Below are 20788 nucleotides of genomic sequence, written 5' to 3'. Positions count from 1 at the left end.
GGCCCCTTTTTTACAGTGTCATTTGCAGGATAGCCCCATAAACGAAGCAGAAGATTACTATATCTGACCAATTTCCATTACATACATTTCATTGCATCCTTTTGAAAAAGTATTCAAGAACAGGCCAAGTATTTATGCATTACCATTATTAGTTTTAAAATGTTGCTTACAACAATTCAGTTCACCATTTTTCAAAGTTACTGCAATTTTGGTTGTTACTGCAAGAAGTGGTTGCTATCTTTAATTTGACTTGGTTGAAATCAATGCAATTTATAAGATCTATGTAAGCATCAGAGGAAAAACACCAGACTTTATACAGACAAAAGCAAACTTCTAGCCATAATGTTGAGTAGCTGTTAAACATATTTGAACAATTCCATTGAATTAAACATACCCAACTGTATTTTAAGGACGTTGTACTGGTCCTTGTGTTGCTGTATCTGTATCAGCTGCTGGGACACTGTGGTCTGGAACTGTTCATTTTGACATTTTAGAGATGTGATTTCCTGTTTTAATTCTTCAATCTGCAGATCCTGAGTACAAGCATTTTGAGCATTAATCATAGTACAAGTAGCATAGGACACAGAGCAAATGGAAGCATTTTGTTAAATACATAATTACCTTTAGACATATCTGCAACGCACAGAGTTGATGCTCTGGAAATCGTAAAACAAATCTCAAATATGTATATTATATTAACCAATAAAAATGTTTGTGTTAAAATGGCCCCTATAGTTGCGCAGTCTCGGGAGGATAGCACAGGGGCAACGTGCTCGCCTTGGAAGAAAGACGACACAGAGCAACACAGGTTCGATCCCTGGGTCCGCGCTTAGGAACCTCTGGGTATTAAGAGCGTTATAAATAACCTATTATATCTTATATCATATTGTGTACTATAGCTTTTTTGACACAAAATAACTAATTGACGGGCTGACATAAACTTGGTTTACTATTTGGTAAAAGTTTGATTAGAGGCCTAGATGGCAGGCTGACAAACATCCTGTAAAATGTGCCATCTGATGAAGCTAACAGTTACCATGGAACATAAGTTACAACTCTGACCCGGAAGTCAAGAAACTTTGCAAGTCAACAGCAAAGGGAAATGTGGTAGATTAATTATCTCTGCATGCATGGAAGATATGTTGGTGGTTTTGTAAGTTAAACCCAAAAACTATGAATGTAAAGGCTAATCACTCCAGTGACGACTGCATTTCTAGTGTGTAGTCCCTTTCCCTCCATATTTACAGGATGTTTCTCCAACAAGGATGGGAACAGCACCACTTGCAGAGCAACAATGGGTCTTTGCTTGGGGCATGTCCAAGGTGGTCATTGAATAACAGCACTGATCTGCTGCTCCAACGCCAAACATTCGACGTCTATACTGAAAACGACATCATGCTGCCTGAATCAGAGGCAGAAACGCTGGTGAACCCCTGCTGCATGCAGCATTTCAGCTACGGCCCCCTACTTGGTTTCAGCAACCCTTCTGCCGAGGTGCCTGATTGTGCTAAGAGTGTCCCCTCTCTCTCCTTACCTGGCAGGGGGACTGCGGCAGAGGCGAGTGCTAGGCAGCAGTGAGCTGCGGTCTTGACTGCGCACCTGTGCCGCCGAGCACAGTGTGGCACACAAGCCTGAAAGCTAGTGCTGGAGGACTGCAGGACTAGTGGAAAGGCGCGGCTCCCCTTCAGTCTACAATGTATGGCCAGCAATTCAGAGATCCACCATTACATGGACCCATAAAAGCCTGGTAATTAGAAATGGGACCCTGTGTGAATGTGGTGGTCCTCTTGGAGTGGACGATACATCGAGTAAGCCTATATGAACACAGGTGTGCATTCAATCAACCTTGATCAGAAAGTACCAAAGGAACCCCCTCTGATGCATGGGGAAAAAAAAACGACTACATTTTAGGGTTATAAATATATGATCCAATAAAGTTTTGCTGCAGGGGTCAACTCAACTCCCAAGCAAGGAAAGCATGGCTGACACTATGAATGGGAACAAACCTGGGCTGATCCTTGTAGACAACCGATCAAATAACGAAATCAAAGAACAGATCATTGACGGTAAAAAACATATCTCTGGCCAAATTAATACGCTCTCGCATTGTGCGGCACTCATTCCGCAAGACCTGGAGAAGCTGAGCGAAAGAGTGACTGAGGTGGGACAACATGCATCAATAGAAGAAGACTCTTTCCACTGCTCTGTGAGATACCACGGCATTGAGAGGCAAATATGCAGAGCTAAAGCACAAGGTCACAGATTTGGAAGAATGCTTGCGATGCAATAATATACGTCTTTGGGATTGGTGGAAGGCAAGGAGAAAGGTGGTTTGGAAAGGTTCCTAAAGCAATTTCTGCCCAACTTATCTCCAGATGCAGATGAGCTACAAAGATTGGTGATTCCATCGAAACACCCAGTCCTTGGGGTACTGCGAGAGCCATCATTAGGAAATATCTTACCAAGAAAAGGTACAAATTCTGGCAGCAGCAAGAGAACAAGGTCGACATTATATATAATATGATATATGATATGGCATTTATAACGCGCCTATACACAAGTGTTTCAAGGCACGACGCGGCAGCGAGGGGGGACAAAGGGAAGAAAGACAACGATCTTACTAGGCCAGGTGTCATTCAGATCGCGCAAGTGCATGGGAAGAGGGGAAGGGAAAGTGAAAGGGGCAAGGGAGAGGGGAAAGTGCAGTAAAGGGGTAGTAGAATAATAAGATAAATAATAAAGGGCCAACTGGTGGCAAGTGCAAGGTAAGTGCAGACAAGTGCTGGGAGGGGGGCTGTAGGGATACAGAGACAATCCCGCAGTGCAGGGTTGCCAGGGAGGCAGTGCAGGGGGCAAGTGGCTGGCCCAGTGACCGAGATCAGTGAGAGTTGCCCAGTGCAGATTCAATCAGGAATTTAGCAGGGCAGAGGGGGAGAGAAAGAGGAAGGTTTTGAGGTGCTTCCGGAACCGGAGATGGTTCTCCTCATGTTTCAAGGAGGCAGGAAGGCTGTTCCAGAGGGAGGCCCCTGCCGCGGAGAGAGATCTACCCCCAACTCGTTGCTTGGAGAAGCGGCTGACCCTGAGGGAGTTGGTGGCGGATGAGCCAAGAGCTCGAGAAGGAAGATATTTAGGAAGAGAGAGTTGAAGGTATTTCGGCCCCAGAAGGCCTTGTGGACAATGCAGAGGGTTTTGAACTTAATCCTCGCAGCCACTGGGAGCCAGTGAAGAGATTTTAGTCCTCGAGAGGTATGGTCCCTGGGCTTGAGGCCAAGTACAAGTCTCGCAGTCTTGTTCTGGATGAGTTGCAAAGGGCGGAGAGTAGAGGCAGGCAGATTTAGATAGAGGCTGTTACAGTAGTCCAGCTTGGAGAGAACCAGGGCTCTAGAGACAGTGGAACCAAGCTGTACATATACCCTGACTCTAGCATAACAACACAAAAGCAAAAACAGACATACAATAATAAGAAACTATGTGGGAGCAACGCGTATCCACTATCCATGCCTGCATGCTTAAGGGTAGACATTGAGGGAAAGCTGCTCCTTTTCCGAGATCCTAAGTCAACAGCTCAATTTATTGGGTCAGTAACGAAAAGCATTAACTTTATTTCAGATGTCAACCATAGATATTCTACGGTTGACACTGAAATAAGGTTAAGGTTACTAAAGCTTATGTGGTGAGTAAGAAATCTTAGTTCTCATTAACAGACCCCTTAAGCCGACATATCTTCCTGAGTCAGTCGAATATTGCTGTTGTAGCTTGAATTGGGCTCCTAGGGCCAGCCAAGTTGCTACATACAATTTGACAGAATCCGGTAATTATTCTATGGTGGTTTAAGAATGGTTATATTATTCACTGTAATTATATGTTTCGAAAGTGTATGGGGTGTTGATAATGTATTAAACCTTTAGGCGATCGGCAAGAGCGGCATCAAAGGTACTACCGTTTTGCTGCTGAATAATGCATCTCAGCCTAACTGCAGTTGGGGCCTCCGGACTGGGGTCAGTTTGTCCTCAGATTGAAGTAGACTTCTAATTTCTTGGGACCTATGTTAAGACTGTTAAGAACGTACATGTTGGGGGTGGTCATTTTGGCAGTTTATCTAACTCTAACCTACCCTTGGTGCTTCACAGGTTGGGGTCTAGCAGCATGGATGGAAAAGGGAGTTCAGGGAATGAGTTAACACATTTAATTGTAGCGACTGCTTCATTCTGCCAGACATCACACGGATTGGCAATTTACATACAGCCCCAGCTCGGCAATAGACAAGAATATTACAAAAATCAGATGATTAAGAAGAAATGACACGTAAAAAGCATGGTTTATCTGGGTATGCAGTGATTATATCGAATAGGAAATAACGAATGCAATTTTACTGAAAAAAATAGCAAACGCTAAATATATAGGGGGTGGGGGTAAGGGGTTAAAGGTGTGGGGGTGGTTCGGGTGGGGTTAGAAGAATGGATTAACAGGGGTTGAAGGCCTCAAAAAAAAAATTCTGGTAAAATTGCATTCATTATTTCTCAGTTCGTTAAAATCACATGTAACCTTTATATGACATGGAACATTAGGAGCATAAATAATGAAGTCAAGAAACATAGGATGACATCATACTTACGAAGGCATAAGGTAAAGGTATCTTTGCTACAAGAAACACCTCACAGGTTCAGAACATTTATTTTTCATCTTTCTCGAGGACAGTCAGGGGTGTAGCACCTTGACTGGCCCCAGGAGCCCAATTCGATCTACAACAGCAATATTCTGATAACTCCCGAAGATATGAGTGGTTAAGAGGTCTTTAACAGGAACTAAGATTTGTTTTACTCAACACGCATGCACCCAAAACAGATGGACCCACTTTTCTTCTCTAGCATGTTCCAGCTGCTATTATATCTTATGGGTTGTATGGTCCCATACAGAGTGCTGCAACTGTATTCTAGATAAACGCTTAGATAGTTCTAACAGCACAAGTCTTCAATGCACTGGAAGGTTCCAGTTATGAGAAATGTGGAGAGAGCAGCACCCCAACATGGTGGGATATTTATACTGGTCGCAAAGTCATAATACATTCTTATGCATATATATGGTATTGTTGAGTAGGGCATACACGCACAAAGTACAGCGTACAAATCTGCATTGTCTGATCATTTGCCACTACAGGTAAACCTCAGCATAGGGAGAATTAGAGCCCCTCTACCGCACTAGAGACAGCAATCTTCTGCATTGCAAGATGTTGCATACAGACCCATGATACAAGATTAAATCGGTGAATTCTCACTCAGGACAAAGGCTCTGTGGATTCCAAAAGGATACTCTCAGAATCGTTTAAAGTAACGATCTGGGGTTTACTGATCTCGAAGACATGGAGGGTTTGATAGATGCTAAACAGAGATTACGAAATAAGAGCATAAAATCCAGACTTGATAGTTGGCACCACACAGACCTAACAGTGATTTAACAACATACACATAGGCCACATTAAATTTGGCACGAGAAAGACTAAATTCAAATGCATCGAATACACTACATTTCAGCATGAATTCAGCAAAAAACGTGAGTAAAGCTTTTGCATGGATGACATCTAAAAGATATAAAAAACAATTATTTATTTAATTGTTCATTTATAATGTGCTTAACACCAGCAAGTGGTTTCCAAGCGTGGGATCGGGATTCGAACCTGGGTTGAACCGCGTTGTCTTGCTTCCACGACAAACGCATTGCTCCTGAGCTATCCTTACACATATAACTGGTAGATGGAACTATTGCAGCAGAACCTCTGTCGGTTAATAAGGCATTTATGGAGTTCTATTCTGTATTATACGAAACCTGCAATTGACGAGAGCAGAAGCGCAGAGTATCTAAATGGGATTACCATACACAGCTTGAGTCAAGATATTCAATGGGCCATATCAAATCTGGTGAAAGATAAAACCTCTAGGATCAATGGACTGCCTACCAAATTCTACAATACATATGGTGATCTACGGGTCGGGCTTTTACTTGATATGTGCATGGAAGCATTAGAATCGGGTAATTTACCATCTACGTTAAGGAAAGTGATCATCACACAATCACAAACTGGGTAAACTCGAAATGAAATTTGGGTCATATAGAACACTATCATTAATTAATACCAATGTGAAAATAATTAGCAAGATACTTGCAAGTAGGCTTGTGAGAGTTGCACCCTCTTTAGTGGCAGAGGATCAATAAGCACACTTCACATTGCCTGCAGAGACGCTTTCTGGTGCTGGAGTGAATGTTAATCTGGGTGATGTATCCCTAGCCAAACTTGATGCTGAAAAGGCGTTTGATTCCGTCAATTTGAATTTTATGCATACAACCATTCAAAGATGTGGGTTCGGACCACTGAGGAGTCAGTGAATAGCCTTATTATATAAGGAACCTAGAGTAAGGGGTCAAAAAAACGACCATGATATCAAACAAATTAAGAACAGGACTGCAAGACTTGTCCTTGTCCTCAAGCTCTGGGATCGTATCTCCAGCTCTGAAATCCCTCCATTGGCTCCCAGTGAATGCAATGATTACATTTAAAACCCTCTGCATTGTCAACAAGGCTTTCTGGGGCCTGGGTCCAAAATACCTCCCCTCTCGAGCCCTTCGCTCCTCTACTTCTACCTCCCTCCAGATCACTTGTTTTTCAAAGAAAGGTGCCGGGGGTAGATCTCCGTCTGGGGCCTCCCTGCCACCTTGAAACTTGAGGTGAACCATCTCTGTTTCCGGAAGTCAGTCTCCCTCCCCCCCCCCCCATATCTCCTCCCTCCCTCCCTCCCTCCCTTACCCCCCCCCAGTTACCTGCTCGCCCTGCCACCTTCCTGCACTGCCTCCGGGCCACCACTTGCACTGGGGTCTGTATCTGTACCCATACAGCCCCCCCACCCACTTTTCTTCTGCATTTTGAGGGCCTCTATGGCTGCCAATATGCTGCCTTCCCCCTGTCTGATCTCCCCCTGCATGGGGTTGGATGTGGCCATGCTGGTGTCTCAGACTGCGTCTCCTCATTCTTCCGGGCAAACAACTTCATGATGGTTTGCCTCCCTTTACCTCCCTTCTGTTTGTCCAGCAAGTTTGCCCTTGTAGCCTTTGTTTGCCTGCGCCGGGGTCCCAGCTTCTCTGGTGTTTGTGGAGTTTGAAATGTCTCTCAACCACCTTCTCCGTTCAGCTGTCCGCCCTCTGCTGAGCGGGTTATTTCTGGGCCAGTGCCAGGCTGGGCTTCTGCGTAAGTAGACCTTTATTCTCCCGCCAGCAGGTGGTTCAGCTTACTGTTGTATGGGTCTCCCCAAGTTCCGATTTGTGTCCTGCCTTCTTCGGGCCTGTGTCTACTGTGAGGGACCTTCGCCCCTCACCTGCGCTTATCTTCCTCGGCCGTCGCAACGGGTTGGGGACTGCTTTGCTGTGGCGGAGTTATGCGTTCTCTTTTAAGTCTGTTAAGTGGGCCCTTCTGTCGTACCTCCGTTTTAGCATGCCTTTGCTTTGCCATGCTGATCTCGCCTCAGGGAGACGCGTTACTGTGTCCTGTAGGCTGCGGCTTCACTCGGGTGCGGGCTGCCTCCCCTTTCTCCAGCGGTCCGTCAGCTTTTAGGCAGTCAGGGGTCCGTTAGGCTTCTTAGGTTCAGGCCCTCTTGTGTGGAGGATAAATGCGCGGCCGTGAGCTGGTGGACCGCGGCTTCCCACGTTGTGTGGCTTGAATTGCTCTGCAGTCCTCGTCCTGCCTGCTGATCTTGCTTGTGGCCCTCTTCGTGCATTGTCTCTTAGGAAGCTGCACTGTGCCAGCACCACTGGTACTGTGAGATGAGCCCCCGTGCTTCGGCACGTCTGCAGCTGAGGCTTCCTTATCCTTCTCGGCTGTCACTATGAGTTGGGGACCGCCACACTGTGCCAGAGTTATGAGCTCCTGTGTGTCCGTTAGATGTGCCCAACTGCCGGTCCCCAGTTTAGCATGCAATGGGCTCGCCTCTGTGCGCGATCCCTCAGCCAGTACCAATATCAGTAATGGTCCTGGGCGTGCTTAAGCTGTGGTCTTATACTGAGTTGGTCTCCACCGGCCCGATCCTCTGCTGCTACTGGTTTTTACAGTGTCTCCCCTGAGGTATGCTTACGGGCCGTGGGGGTGGAAGGGTTGTGACCTCCCACGTACCGATAGTCAATTGTTCATGAGCGTTTCCCTGCCCTGCTCTTGGGAGACAGCACTGTCTCCCTCCTACCGCTGCTTGCACTCGCTCTGTTCCGAGTTTGCCAGCTGGGTGTCTGCCCACACAGATAGTAATCCGTCCGGTGTAGATCTGCGGGTCTCACTTCCTTCGTTTTGGGCAGCCTTTCCCTGTGTGTTGGCGGCAGCCGATGGACGGGTCCTTCGCACCGTTGCTGCTTGGTATTCCTGTTCGGATGCCTCCTCATTTGCCAGGGTCCAACAGGGGGCACTTAGAGTTCTCCCAGCATCCGGATGCGCATCTGCGAGGCTGCAGACCTCGTCACCCTCGCACCTATGCACCCAGTGCCGGATTCGGTGCTGCTCCAACACCAGCGGCAGGCGCCAGCTACAGCGCGTGCCAGCGGGACGATCCGGGCCGCCGTCCCTCACAGCTCGTTGTTTTAGCTGCCCGTACCTGCGTGTCCGCTCCGGAATAACCAGGGATGGCTCTCACAGCGCTCTGGCGCTGCTCTCCCCTCAGCTTCTGGTGGGCCGATCGCCCAGAGCCGCAGGCACTTTCACCCATAGGCGTCTCTCGAGCTCCCTTCCGATTGCGGCCCTAGGTTGGGGGTTCCACTCCTCGCTGCTGGCAGTCTCTTGCCTTCGGTGCCCCTCGCAGCTGCCAATGAATCTCCTGCGTGGTCACGGCACTGTCTGCCTTTGTCCTCTCCTGTTCGCCCCGCGTGGCGGCTGGGTCTCTTGTTGTGGCCCCCAGGTATTGTCGGGGCTCCCTGATCGTCCCCCAGCACAGATCGCCTGGTGGTGATGTCCCGCTCGTGTGTCTCACCTCCCTTACTGTCCCCGTGGGACACCTCCACTGGCTCGGGCAGATGTGCCTGCCATCTTGTGGGTCTTTCTGGCGATCGCCTCAGCGCTTCACCTGGTCGAGCCCAGGTCCGATTCTCGCCGGGATTACTGCCGGCTGCCCCCCAGACCTTCAGACACCTCTCCGCATTTTTTCTATGGATTATTCCACCATTTTCTCCAGCTATCAGGATCTGTCGATGGATCATGCGGGAGCTCCCCAATTTCACTCCTCAAAGCATGGCCGCCAAGCCACGCCCCCCCTGGTAGCAAAATTAATAATCTTGTCAAGGGGACAGAATGCATAGTTCGGAAGATAAAAGAACATACTAGCAGAGTAGTCTAGTTTAGAGAAGACAAGAGTGGTTAAGAGATGTTTGGTGGCTTTGTAGGGAAGGTGATACCTGATTTTCCTGATATTTAGGAGGTTAAGGCAGGCCGCTGTAGCAGTTCTAGAGATGAAGGTAGAGAATGTGTGTGAAGAGTCATAGATGACACCAAGGAGTAGAGGAGCTGAAGGGGAGGAGGAAGAGGAGCTGAAGAGGAGTAGGGCAGAGTGTCAGGTGGTACCTGGATAGGCATGAGAGGAGAAAAGAAGATTTGGCAGGAAAGAAGAGCACCTCTGTTTTGGAGTTCCGCATAAGAAACTGTGAGGCCATCCCATATTTAAAGATCAGAGAGGCAGTGAGAGATTTTGGCAGATGGGTCAGCGGAGAGTTCAGGAAAGGAAAAAAAGATTTGTGAGTCATCCCAAGCAGTGAGAGTATTGAGGAGATAAAAGTGATCGAAGATATCAAAGGCAGCAGATAAGTTGAGGAGGATAGGATAGGTTTAACCGAGGCAATAAAGCTTGAGACATTCAAGAGAGCAGCTTCAGTGGAGTGGCAAGAGCAGAAACCAGTTGAATGGGGTTTCAAATTTTGTGCGGTTCAAGAAAGTTAGTAAGATGGTTGAATACAACTCTTTCCAAGACCTTAGACTAGTGAGGAAGAAGTGACGGGTCCAAAGTTAGTTGCCAGGTCTACATCAGCAACTTGCTTTTTTGGGAGAGGGAGGACCATGGCCATTTTGAAAGTAGAGGGAAAGCAGGGGAGTCGATTGATAGGTTGAAGAGATTGGCGTGGTGAGAGTCCACTAGATGGGCAATAGGTTTGAAAAGCTGAGGCGCAAGAGGATCTGATGGGGCACATGGAGGGTTATCCTTCACCAGCAATGCAAGAACTTCCTCAGTGTTGGTATAACCGAAGTGTGACATAGCGGCAGTGAAAAATGGTAGAGTAGGTGGAGTGAAGAAAGTAGGAGGGGGTATAAGAGGAGGGTGAGAAGAGATCTCCTGATTTTGGAAGCAAAGTATTCAGCAATCTCACTAGCTGAACGAATACAGGTAATAGATCTGGGTTGAGGAGGAGTAACGAATGAGTTTAGGATGCTTTGGAGTCAGCGGGATAATTGGAGTGTGCCTGTGAGTCAATGAGAGAAATGTAGAAATCCCATTCAGCACTATCGAGAGAAGACTTGAGAAAGTTAAGGGCAGAGAGCTATCTGGGCAGGAGTCGTCGCATGTCAGTGCGGGTACCACGGATGAATGTGGTGACCCAAAGTTGAGGATGCTGGAATTTAGGGTTGATAGTTAGCAGTGTGGTAGTGTAAGAATGTTAAGGCGGGAAGAAAATAGATCCCAGAAACCATGCCTTTGCCTGTCAGATGAGGAGAGTGTAAGAAGGAAAGTTTGGAGTCATGAAGGGCTGCCAGGGTAGTGTGTCAGAGGGAGAGATCCAGGTTTCAGGGTTAGCAAGGAAATCAAGGGGAAGAGAGCTAGCGTGGACGTTGCCAGTGATAGCCCTCTTTTTTGCAAACACACGGAGTGTTCCAGAGTGCAATGTTTAGTTAATGTGGGAGGGAGGTTTTTATTTTCAGATTAGAAGAGGTGGGGTGGATAGGTCAAAGAAGCGGACTGTTGGCTGGCGTAGTTTGGTAGAAGGGGGAGGTATGGAGATGTTGTAGTGAGTGGCGCGTTGTGGGTTTTATGATAGGGACATGAAAGATGGGGGATCTATCCTCATTGGGGAGAGCATATAGAGTGAATAGCAGTACGAGGATGATAAATAGAAAATTCATTTGGATTCAGTAGCAGGCTGGGGTAGGTGGTAATGTACTAGGTGTGTTTTAGGTATTATCAGGTGATGCAGGAGAGGAGGTGGTATGAAATCACAGGTTAAGAGGCTGGGAGTAAATGTTGGGAGATTACCTTTAGCTGTTTGCCCTTTACTTGTGTTGCCAGGTTGATCGAGTAACAAGGAGTAAAGTAGGAGGGGTGGCAAGGAGTGTCCAATGGTGAGAGGCAGGAACGGCAGATCGGGAGCAGGGCTGAAGTCCATGTTGCTCTCTGCCCAGGTGAAGCCCCTTCTGAGAACGGTAAGACCATTCTAAGATATTTGTTTCTGTGGTCAGAGGTCTTTTGATCTGCCCGTAGATCGACAATGGATGGTTATTGTAGGTACCCAGACTTCTGCAGGAAGCCTCAAGCAGCTGAAAGGCATTTCTATGGTGGTGGTGTGGTGCGCTCGATTTTGCTCTCAAAGCAGTTGAAGCCCCATCTGAGGATGGAAGACCATCCTGAGTTGGAAGGAGAGTAGAAAGAATTAAATATCGAGAGAGAGGAGTAAGTGGGCCTGACAGGAAAAAAACAGAATCAGGCAGAGTGTCTGAATGGCACACCCACTTTCCCTTTGGTTAACTCAACATTGGATAATGTAGGGCCAGCCTATGAAGTCCTTCAGGGAGGTGTGGTAGGTCAGAGATAGGAGACTTACGAGAGGACTGTTAGGAAAGTTTTCCTTAAGTGCAATTCTCCCTCCATATTATGGACCCTGCAAACTTTTTGACTTTTTCCAGTGGAGCCCAGCCTTCAGCTGTACTCCACTGGGCTTTTGCTCATTTGTTATGGGGAAACTGACATGTCCTTCAGACTGTCAGTACCGGGAAACTATGTTTCCCTTAGTCCTGGACTATGTTGCCATTTCTTGGTAACTTTTTATCTGTGCGCCAAGTACCTTACTTTACCGGGCACAGGGGTCTTCATTTTTATGACCATAGACAACCTCTAAAGATTTTTGGTGGTTATACAAGTGTGCCTACGAACTGGTGGCAGCAGTTTACTTCACTAGTATTTTTACTTATTTTTTATTAAACCATACCGCTTTTATCGTGTTTGGTCCCCGCCAGTGGCCAATGCTGGAAATGGCTGTGCCAAGAAGTCTTTTATTCTGTCCTTTGGTCATCTTGTCCGTAGCCTTCACCCAGGTCGAGCTGACACAGAACTTAGTCATTGGGCATGCAGCCTCCCGCGACAACAGCATCTTTTGCGAGCTCCTGCCTGTCATGTGTGCTAGTGCCCAGGAAGAAGACTGGGACCGTCATGTCCCAAACCCACACTACTGGTGCCAGGATGGTATGCAGTGATTTTAACGAATACAAAACAATGAATGGAATTTTTAACGAATCCAAAACACCTAAAAAAACGTAATAGTAGTTTTGGGGGTGTGGGAAAAATATGAATAAAAAAACCACAATAAGAAATTCATTTTTTTAATAGATATTTTTGGTTTGTTATTAATTCATTTGTTTTGTGATTCGTTAAAATCACATGTGACCGGTAGGATGCCTGGTGTGCCTGAATGACAGACCACCGTGGGCCACGATTGGCCCACACCTGGCATGCATACAAAAGAGAAGATCTTCCATTGGTTAACCCAGTAGTTTTGAGCGCAAAAACGAATCTTGGATGAGAGAAGGCGCTCTGTATCCATTCCAGGTCCGTCAAATGAAGTTCACTCTGAACTACAGAAGGAGCTAACTATCCTGAAACGCTGAAGCAGACCCGTGGAACCACCAGAGATGCACTGGAAGGTCTGGCACCCTGAGCCCCATGCTGTCCCATTGGACCCCTGCTTTTGTCATCGATCCTGAAGGCCTGAAAGGGCGCTTCGACCCTTTGTAGTACTGGGAACTTCTCTTGGCACCTCCTGATGACACCCTAAAAGAGCCTTCTCGGAAATGTTCCTGGGCCGTCCAGTGAACTGACCAGATAGGCAAAGCTGTACCTCAGCGTATCGCAGAGGAGCGAGACTTGGGGAATCGTTAGTGGGTGGTCCTCAGCCCTCTCCTGCCAAATTACGTAGTCCTAGCTCCTCTGGGTTGTGAAAAAAAGTGTGCAACCCCACGAGCCTTTGCGATTCCTACATTACTACGTTGTGGTAGCGGTTGCTGTAGGTACTTTTCCCATCTGCCCTCCTGTGCCCTGAAGCCTGCTGCACTGGAATTTTCTTCCTCTCTGCTTCGTGAGCTGAGAAAAGGCAACTGTCCCGTCACGGACCATTGTCCTGTCCCCCAGCTGCTGAAAGCTGGATTGCCGAGAAACTGCAGAGCTCAAGTCTACAAGCGACCACGACTAAACTGGCAAAGTCTGGTCTGGTCCGACCTGTGCCGAGGGGCGGCGAGTACTAGTCCCTAGCACAGCCAACACATATTACGCAGGAGAATCCCTTAAAAGATTCTCATTTGGCTGGCTAGCCTGCGCTGCCTACCTAGTCCTGAATGTCGAAAGTCGCTCTATCTGCAAGGATAGACCCTCCTCGAATAAAGGCACCTCATTCTTCATCACCTCAAGCCCCTTCCTGAACTGCTACAGCCCCCTGAAGAGGTAAATGGACTGTCTTTTTTTTTTTAAATTTGATTTTATTGGTTTTAGCATAAACAACAAAGAGAAAGAAATATAGAACCAAAGTACACGTCAAATGATACCCCAATTGTAATATTCGACTACATAATGAAAAAAGAAGGCTTAATGTCAGCTCGCGGTGTTAAACATTTATCTCGGTTCTCAGTTGAGGTGTATATTTTGAAACGAAGGAACTACCCCCCCCCCCCGCCTCCCTCCCGTGTTTTAGCACCGATCCATTGTTCATTGTCGAGGCGTGGAAACGTCGATAGGGCAATATTCGTGTCTCCAGTGTCTGGTTACAGAGTGATCACTCATTTTGAAGATTATTCCATTGCTGCTGATTGGATGTTGGGTTTCCATTAGGACTCCTCAGGCTCATCCGATTGGGGGGAGTCATTTTAAAGTCCATCCATAGGGCTTCGCATTGGGCGGCTTTTGCGTGCAGAACAGCCGTTATGGTTTCCATTAGGTAGATATTTGTGGCTAGGGCAATCCATTCTTTTTTTCCAGGCACCACTAGAGATTTCCACTTGATCACCAGGAGAGCCCTGGCGGCAAGTAATAAATGGGGGGTCAAGCCCTTCACTCTGGTCCTCTCGTCTTCGTCCCTTTCTATACCAAAAAGGACAAGGTAGGGGTCAGTGTCTCTTTGGATGCCATCTATTTCCTTGATCCACCCTAGGACTTTGTTCCAAAGTACTTTGATGCGCGGGCAACCCAAACACAAGTGCCAGTTACTGGCCGTTTGACCACAATTCCTCCAGCGTGTCGGGTTCATTGTCTGGGACATTTTAGATAATCTGAGGGGGTCGTATTGCCACCTGTGCAGGAGTTTGATGGCATGCAGTTTATATTGGCAGGAGATTGAAGTTCTGGAAGCAGCTCTACACATTATATCCCATTGCTCGGGGCGAATGTCTTCCCCAAAGTCTTTTTCCCAACTGGACCTCAAGGGTTCCGTGGAACCGTCTCCCGCTGCTATTAGTTCCTGGTACATCAGTGATATGAGACCTTTCATCCCCGTTTTAGAGTCTAAAATCTTCTCGAATGGGGTCAAGTCTCTGTTCAATTTGTCCTTCCAGTCTGCCTTTGTTAGGACCCCTTTCAGTTGAATGTACTGAAATGTGGATAGGGTACCTATGCCCAATGACTCGGTCAGTTCCGGCAGAGTGATGTAGGAGTCCTTCCTCTGTAGCTGGCCCACTCTCTCCAAACCCGCCTCATACCATGATTGGCATCTACCCACGTCGGGTACGTGATTGTTTATGCCGGGGGACCATAAATGACTGAGCGGGGATGGCCAGGTGGTAATCTTGCGCATCTCCTCGTTTGGTCGCCATATGCTCCATATCGTGCTCAAAATAGGATGGCCTTTAATTTTCCAAAGTACCCTTTTGTGTGGGGTCCATAGCCATTCTGATACTGTGGCCGGGGCAAAGTAATGGTTGTCCATTTGGACCCATTGGAGGTTGTGGTGTTCTCTGAGGTGTGGGATCAAGACTCGTAACTGGTCAGCGTTGTAATATGATCTCATGTCGGGGAGCCCAACCCCTCCCTTGTCCTTGGGGAGCGTCAGCGTGCAGTATGAAATTCTTGGTTTCTTTCCCTGCCATATAAATCTCATCATGATTTTTTTATCTTCAATAAAGAACTCTTTGGGTAGCGGGGAAGGCACGTCATCTTAACCGCGTTGATTCGGCCAAGCCAGGAGATTGTGAGTTTACCCCATTTCCTAAAATCTGCTGCGAACCGCTGAAGGAGCGGAGGAAAGTTGGCTTCAAATAAATAATTCAGGTTCCTAGTAATCCGTATACCTAGATACTGTAGTGTGAGGTGTTCCAGCTTAAGGCCTAGTGGGAGGAACTTGAGATCATTTTCTGCTGCGGTTCCTTGAAGGGGGAATAGGATGGATTTTGTCTTATTTACTTAAAGCTGGAAAATTGTCCATATTCGTCCATTAGTCTAAGGGCCTGGGGAATGGACTCTGAGGGGTTGGTTATGTGGAGGAGAATGTTGTCCGCTTAGAGCGCTATTTTGTATCCCGTCGGACCCAGTCGAATCCCTTTTATCACAGGGTCCGCTCTTATCTTTTGTGGAACGGGTTCCAATGAAAGGGCAAATAGGATCGCAGAGAGGGAGCATCCCTGTCTAGTCCCTCGTTGTAGTTCAAACCAGCGGGAGTATTCCGCATTCACGAATATCGATGCGGTGGGGGACTTATATATTGCTTGTATTCCCCTCCTAGCTCTAGGGCCTATTCCACCTTTCTGCAGGATAGCTCCCAAAAATTCCCACTCCACTCTATCCAAGGCCTTTTCCTCATCGATTGACAACAGGACGGGGTCATCGGGGAGATCACGGGCCACGTGAATAAGGTGCAATGTTTTGCGCATGGAGTCAGCCCCTGTCTCCAGAGTATAAACCCGACTTGATCCGGATGGACCAAGTGGGGCATTAGTGTTTCTAATCTGGCCGCTAGCACCCTGGCGTACATTTTCGCATCAGGGTTAAGAAGGGAAATCGGACAATATGATCTGCAATTTTTAGGGTCTCTACCCTCTTTGGGGATCACAATTATCAATGCTTTTTTAAAGGAGTCTGGGGCCAGTCCTGTCTCTAGTATTTCGTTGAATAGTTCCGATAGGAAGGGGGCTAATTGTTTTGCAAATGTCTTCTAGAAACCCACAGTATAGCCATCTTCTCCCGGGGATTTCCCTAGTGTTAGCCTTTTAATTGCCTCTTGGATTACTTGTTCGGTAATCGGGGAGTCCAGAAGCTCATTTTCTGCGTTGGTTATTGTGGGCATATTAATTGATGATAGGTAGGCGGATATGTCCAGTTGGCCAGGAGTTATGTCAGAGGTGTAAAGCTTCTCCTAAAAATTGGCAAAGGATTCTGGGATAGTGCAGGGAGTATGGAGGGTGGGGTGGCATCCTCGATGATTTCATTGACCCTACGGTCTGCTCTTTGTTCCCTAAGTCTATCAGCTAATAAAGCATCAGCTTTGTCTCCTTTCGCATAAAATTTCTGTTTTAGGAACTGCAGTTTGTGTACCACTTGGGTGTGTTCTAGGAGTCGCAGTTCTTCCCTTTTTAGCTGAGCTGCTTTCATTTTTGTGGGGTCCACTTTAGGTTCTTTCCTCATTTCCCCCTCTTATTGACCTATTTCAGCCCTAAGTCTTTGCTCTACAATCTTCCGCTCTCTCTTCTTAGCGGACCCTTCCTGTATTAGGACCCCTCGCCATGTGGCCTTCCCCGCCTCCCAGATTACTTGCTTGGAAACCTCCCCATCATTATTTGTTTTAAAGTACTCTTCAATTTCGGTCTCCATGGTCATCTTGAAGACCGGATCTTTCCATAGGGTCTCGTTACACTGCCATTTCCCTCCCATGATGGGTAGAGCCGCCCAGGAAATATCTACCAAAACCATATCATGATCCGACCAGGTCATCAGGACAATATCTGAATGTTGTGCAGTGGTTGTGAGGTCGTTTGTGAGATATATATAGTCAATACGTGTAAATGTATGCTGGGGGTTGGAATAGAAAGTGTATCCAGCTGCACCAGGATGATATCTCAGCAAGTTCAGTTCGCCCCTCTTTGTTTTAATTTTTTGTTTCCGGGTTTCCTGGTTTCCAATCCATGCCTGGATCGGCCCAGTGGTTGAAATCACCTTGCAGAATGACGTGCCCCGTGGCCTCCAACATTATTTTGGGGATCACTTTCTGAAGGAATGCAATCTGTCCAGTGTTAGGTGCATATACAGTGGCAATAGTAACTTTGACTCTGGCTATTTTCCCCATGATCAGAAGGGTCCGACCTGCCACATCAGACCATGTCTTTTCCACCTCAAATTGGATGTCCTTCTTGAGCAACATACCAACCCCTCCCTTTCTAAGCGGGCCCGAGCCCCAAAACTCCAATCCACCCCGCTTCCCGACAATGCTTCGCTCTTCCCCTTTGGCAAACTTAGTCTCTTGGAGGAGTAATATGTCAATGTTGGACCTGCGGAATTCCCTGAGCACTAACCTTAGTCGGGGAGTTTAGCCCTTTAACATTAATGGACGCATTCCCTCACTTTGCGGTTATCAAGGGATGCCATCTTCAGGTGTCTCCGAAGTGTCTTTCACTACTGGCGACCAGACAATTGTTCGATCCTCAGGGCCCACATCAATGTTGGTGTCGCAAATAAATTTGAACGGTGCAAGAATGCCACCTACTAAATCCTACTTCTACAAAGAAACTCTGTCCTAAGCTGCGCTATCCTAACCTCTGTCCTACAAGTATGAAAAGAAAAAGAATAGCATACGCCGAGGTAGTGTTGGCTGGTTATCGGACCCCCGCACCAAAGAGTTCTCAAAGTCTTTCAGGTCTTGGCCTGATGTAGTTCACACAAAGAAAACTGCCTCTCAGTTTTCCTTTTTGTCCAAAACAGCAGCCTTGTCAGGCAATTCGAACAGTTCCTATTTTAGCCAGTCTCTCTGGATGTAAACTTGTTAGAAGTAACAGGTTCTCCTAAACTATGCTGGTCTGTATTCACAAAATAAACCTTCTCTTGCTCCCTCCCCCCCTCATGGGGTATTCCTATTCTCAGCCTCACGTGGGTTATGGCCTCTTCAGCCCTGCTCCGGATGTCGCTTCGGTCAACCCCTCCTGGGATATTCGGCTTCTTAGCCCTGAGTGGGATATGGGTTTCTGCAACCCTACTTTGCTGTTCTGTTTCCTCACCCAATCCTACAGTATGCAAATTCTCAGCCTGGCGTGGGCTACAGACCGGCTGAACACTGCTTGGTTTACCAGTTGGTTCCCCTTCTCGTGGGGAATGCAGATTCTCAGGCAAGCATGGGCTGTGCGTCTGCTCAACCCCAGTTTGGCTCTCAGTTCTTTTTGCCCGTCCCTGCGGTAGGCAAATTCTCAGCCCAGCATGGGCTACAGGTCTGTTCAACCCGACTTTGCTTTTCAGTTTGTTCCACTTCTCATGAGAAGTGCAGATTCTCAGCCCAGTCTGCGCTGCGGTCTCACCGCTCTCCACAGGCTGCTGCATGCCTTCTTGTTGCTTACCTGCTTTACCAGAAGCAGTGCTTGTTATGGCAGGCGGTGTCTTTGGTCAGCGTCGAACTGGCTCTGGTCTGTGTGGTCAGGTCTCTCACATCACTTTTGCCGCTCTGGGATAATGGCATCAGACAGGCAGGTCGACTATATATCCTCTCAGGAGTGGCTTTGCTTCCTACCTCTGTGGCTCTGATAGCATTGTGCTCCCCACCGTTTAAGCAGCAGCGTTCAGCGGGCTGCATTGCTTCTCCACCAACAACACCAACTGTGTGGCTTTTCCACTCTGTTCCTCCTGCGAGGGAGACGCTTGCTCCTCTGTGAGGCTGCACAAGTTGGTGTCCCTCGTTCTCCAGTTGATTGTCTCTTCCTTTGTTGGCATCCAAGTGTTTTTATGTCCATCACTGGAATAGAAGGGGAGATTGCATTGTTCTGTTCTTTACAGGAGGGTGGTAACAAATACAGGTCAGGCCTTCCACTTTAAAAGGATCCTGTAGATGATTGCACTGTTCATTTCCCATAAAACCAACAAATACTTGGGACTTTGGAGTAAAGTGTGGCATGTGATGAATCTGGAGGTTTTGTCCCTTCTTCCTTGGGTGAGCCACCCCCTTTGAGGCTAGGGAGGAGAGCCCGCTAAGCAAAACCCTCCCTAGAGGTTTGGCAAAGTAGGACCTCACTGGTAGTGATTGTCAACCAGGGTACATGACTCCCATTCCGGGAAGGAACTCCCTACAACTGAGACATTGTCTGGGAATACCAGAAGTAGATCGGACTGTCGGCTGTGGAACAGGTAGAATAAAACCGTGACTTGGGCATTCCTTTTTTCACCAAAAGGGAGGGGGGGTGGAATTCACCCCAAGTAGGATCCAGCTTGCCCTGTCCACCTAGGGAGGGTACTGCATAGATGGCTCACCGGTATTCCCCGCAACAAAATGAATTAAAAAAAATTAATAGGCTGAAAACGTTGAGTTATTTAAATAAAGTTGGGTAAGGGAATAAATGAAGGTAGGGGGAGCACGGGGGGCTGCGAGGAGTGTTCCTCTGAATTTACGAAAAGTGCAAAAAAATAAAAGGCATTTTGAAAATTCAATTTAAAATAACAGCATTTTTGGCATCATTATTTTAAAATTAATATTTCAACGTAGAAGTGGCTCACCTCCTTAGTCCCAATGGGGGTGACTCCCACTTGGGGAGAAGGGACAAATACCCAAGATTTGTCACAGAGGTTAGACCTAAGATATTTACTACTGGCATAAGTCAACATTTAGACAGTAGGGGTGAATATGCTGTATATACTAACCTGAGGATTAGGGGCACATGGGATATAGAGGATTGGTGCTTTATAGGCAAGAGAGTGAGAGGGGAAGGGCAATAGGGCTCGGAGAATCATTCAATAAACACCCTTGAACCATCACAGAGACTGAGTATATCTTGACCCGTCTGTGGCAGTAAATATAAAGCGTTTATTTTTCAGTAGACCCATCTTCATTCTCTTGGAGAGTCTATTTGGCACCAACTATTCCTATCTACCAGTATTTATTCCTCACTTGAGAGATACAGGACAGCTCTACCATAGCAACTCCTAAGCGTTTGGTCTAACATTTGGTTGAAACCCTGTATCACCATAAGGAAGGCGATTTCACCCCCCTCACCAGAAAGCTGTAGAAAAATCGGCCAAATAGAGGTTATGTGTCGGGTGGGAACAGCGTTTATTAAGTAACTCTCCATTCAAGTGATGTCCATACCTCACATCCCATTCTTCTTTCTTACAAGAAGATTTAATTCTCCAACTGGACGCGAGGATAGCTCAGGGGCAACATGTTTGTTTTAGAAGCAAAACAACACAAGCTTGAATCCCAGTCCCGTGTTCAGAGACTGTTCTCCAGTATTGAGCGTATTCTAAAAAAATAATCAATGCCCAACCACCCATGTCTTCCAACCAGCACTGATGTGAGAGAGCGATTAGGGACATCCACCTCATAGCGATCAAAAGCTTCAACA

The 20788-nt window shown here is 47.1% G+C and overlaps 1 protein-coding gene across 2 annotated transcripts in view; it reads right to left on the bottom strand.

Moving 5' to 3' along the window:
* The window catches only part of USO1 (USO1 vesicle transport factor), a 1608467-nt gene that overhangs the window by 438678 nt on the left and 1149001 nt on the right, over positions 1-20788 (bottom strand). For both annotated transcript variants that reach the window (XM_069630579.1, XM_069630578.1), the window contains one exon: positions 395-533. In XM_069630579.1, coding sequence (XP_069486680.1) covers positions 395-533 — 139 coding nt within the window. The remainder of the gene's footprint in view (positions 1-394; positions 534-20788) is intronic.

The sequence above is a fragment of the Ambystoma mexicanum genome, chromosome 6q, assembly GCF_040938575.1.
Source record: "Ambystoma mexicanum isolate Mex_15411 chromosome 6q, UKY_AmexF1_1, whole genome shotgun sequence".
Classification (NCBI taxonomy): Eukaryota; Metazoa; Chordata; class Amphibia; order Caudata; family Ambystomatidae; genus Ambystoma; species Ambystoma mexicanum.
This window is presented reverse-complemented; position numbering and strand designations above follow the sequence as displayed.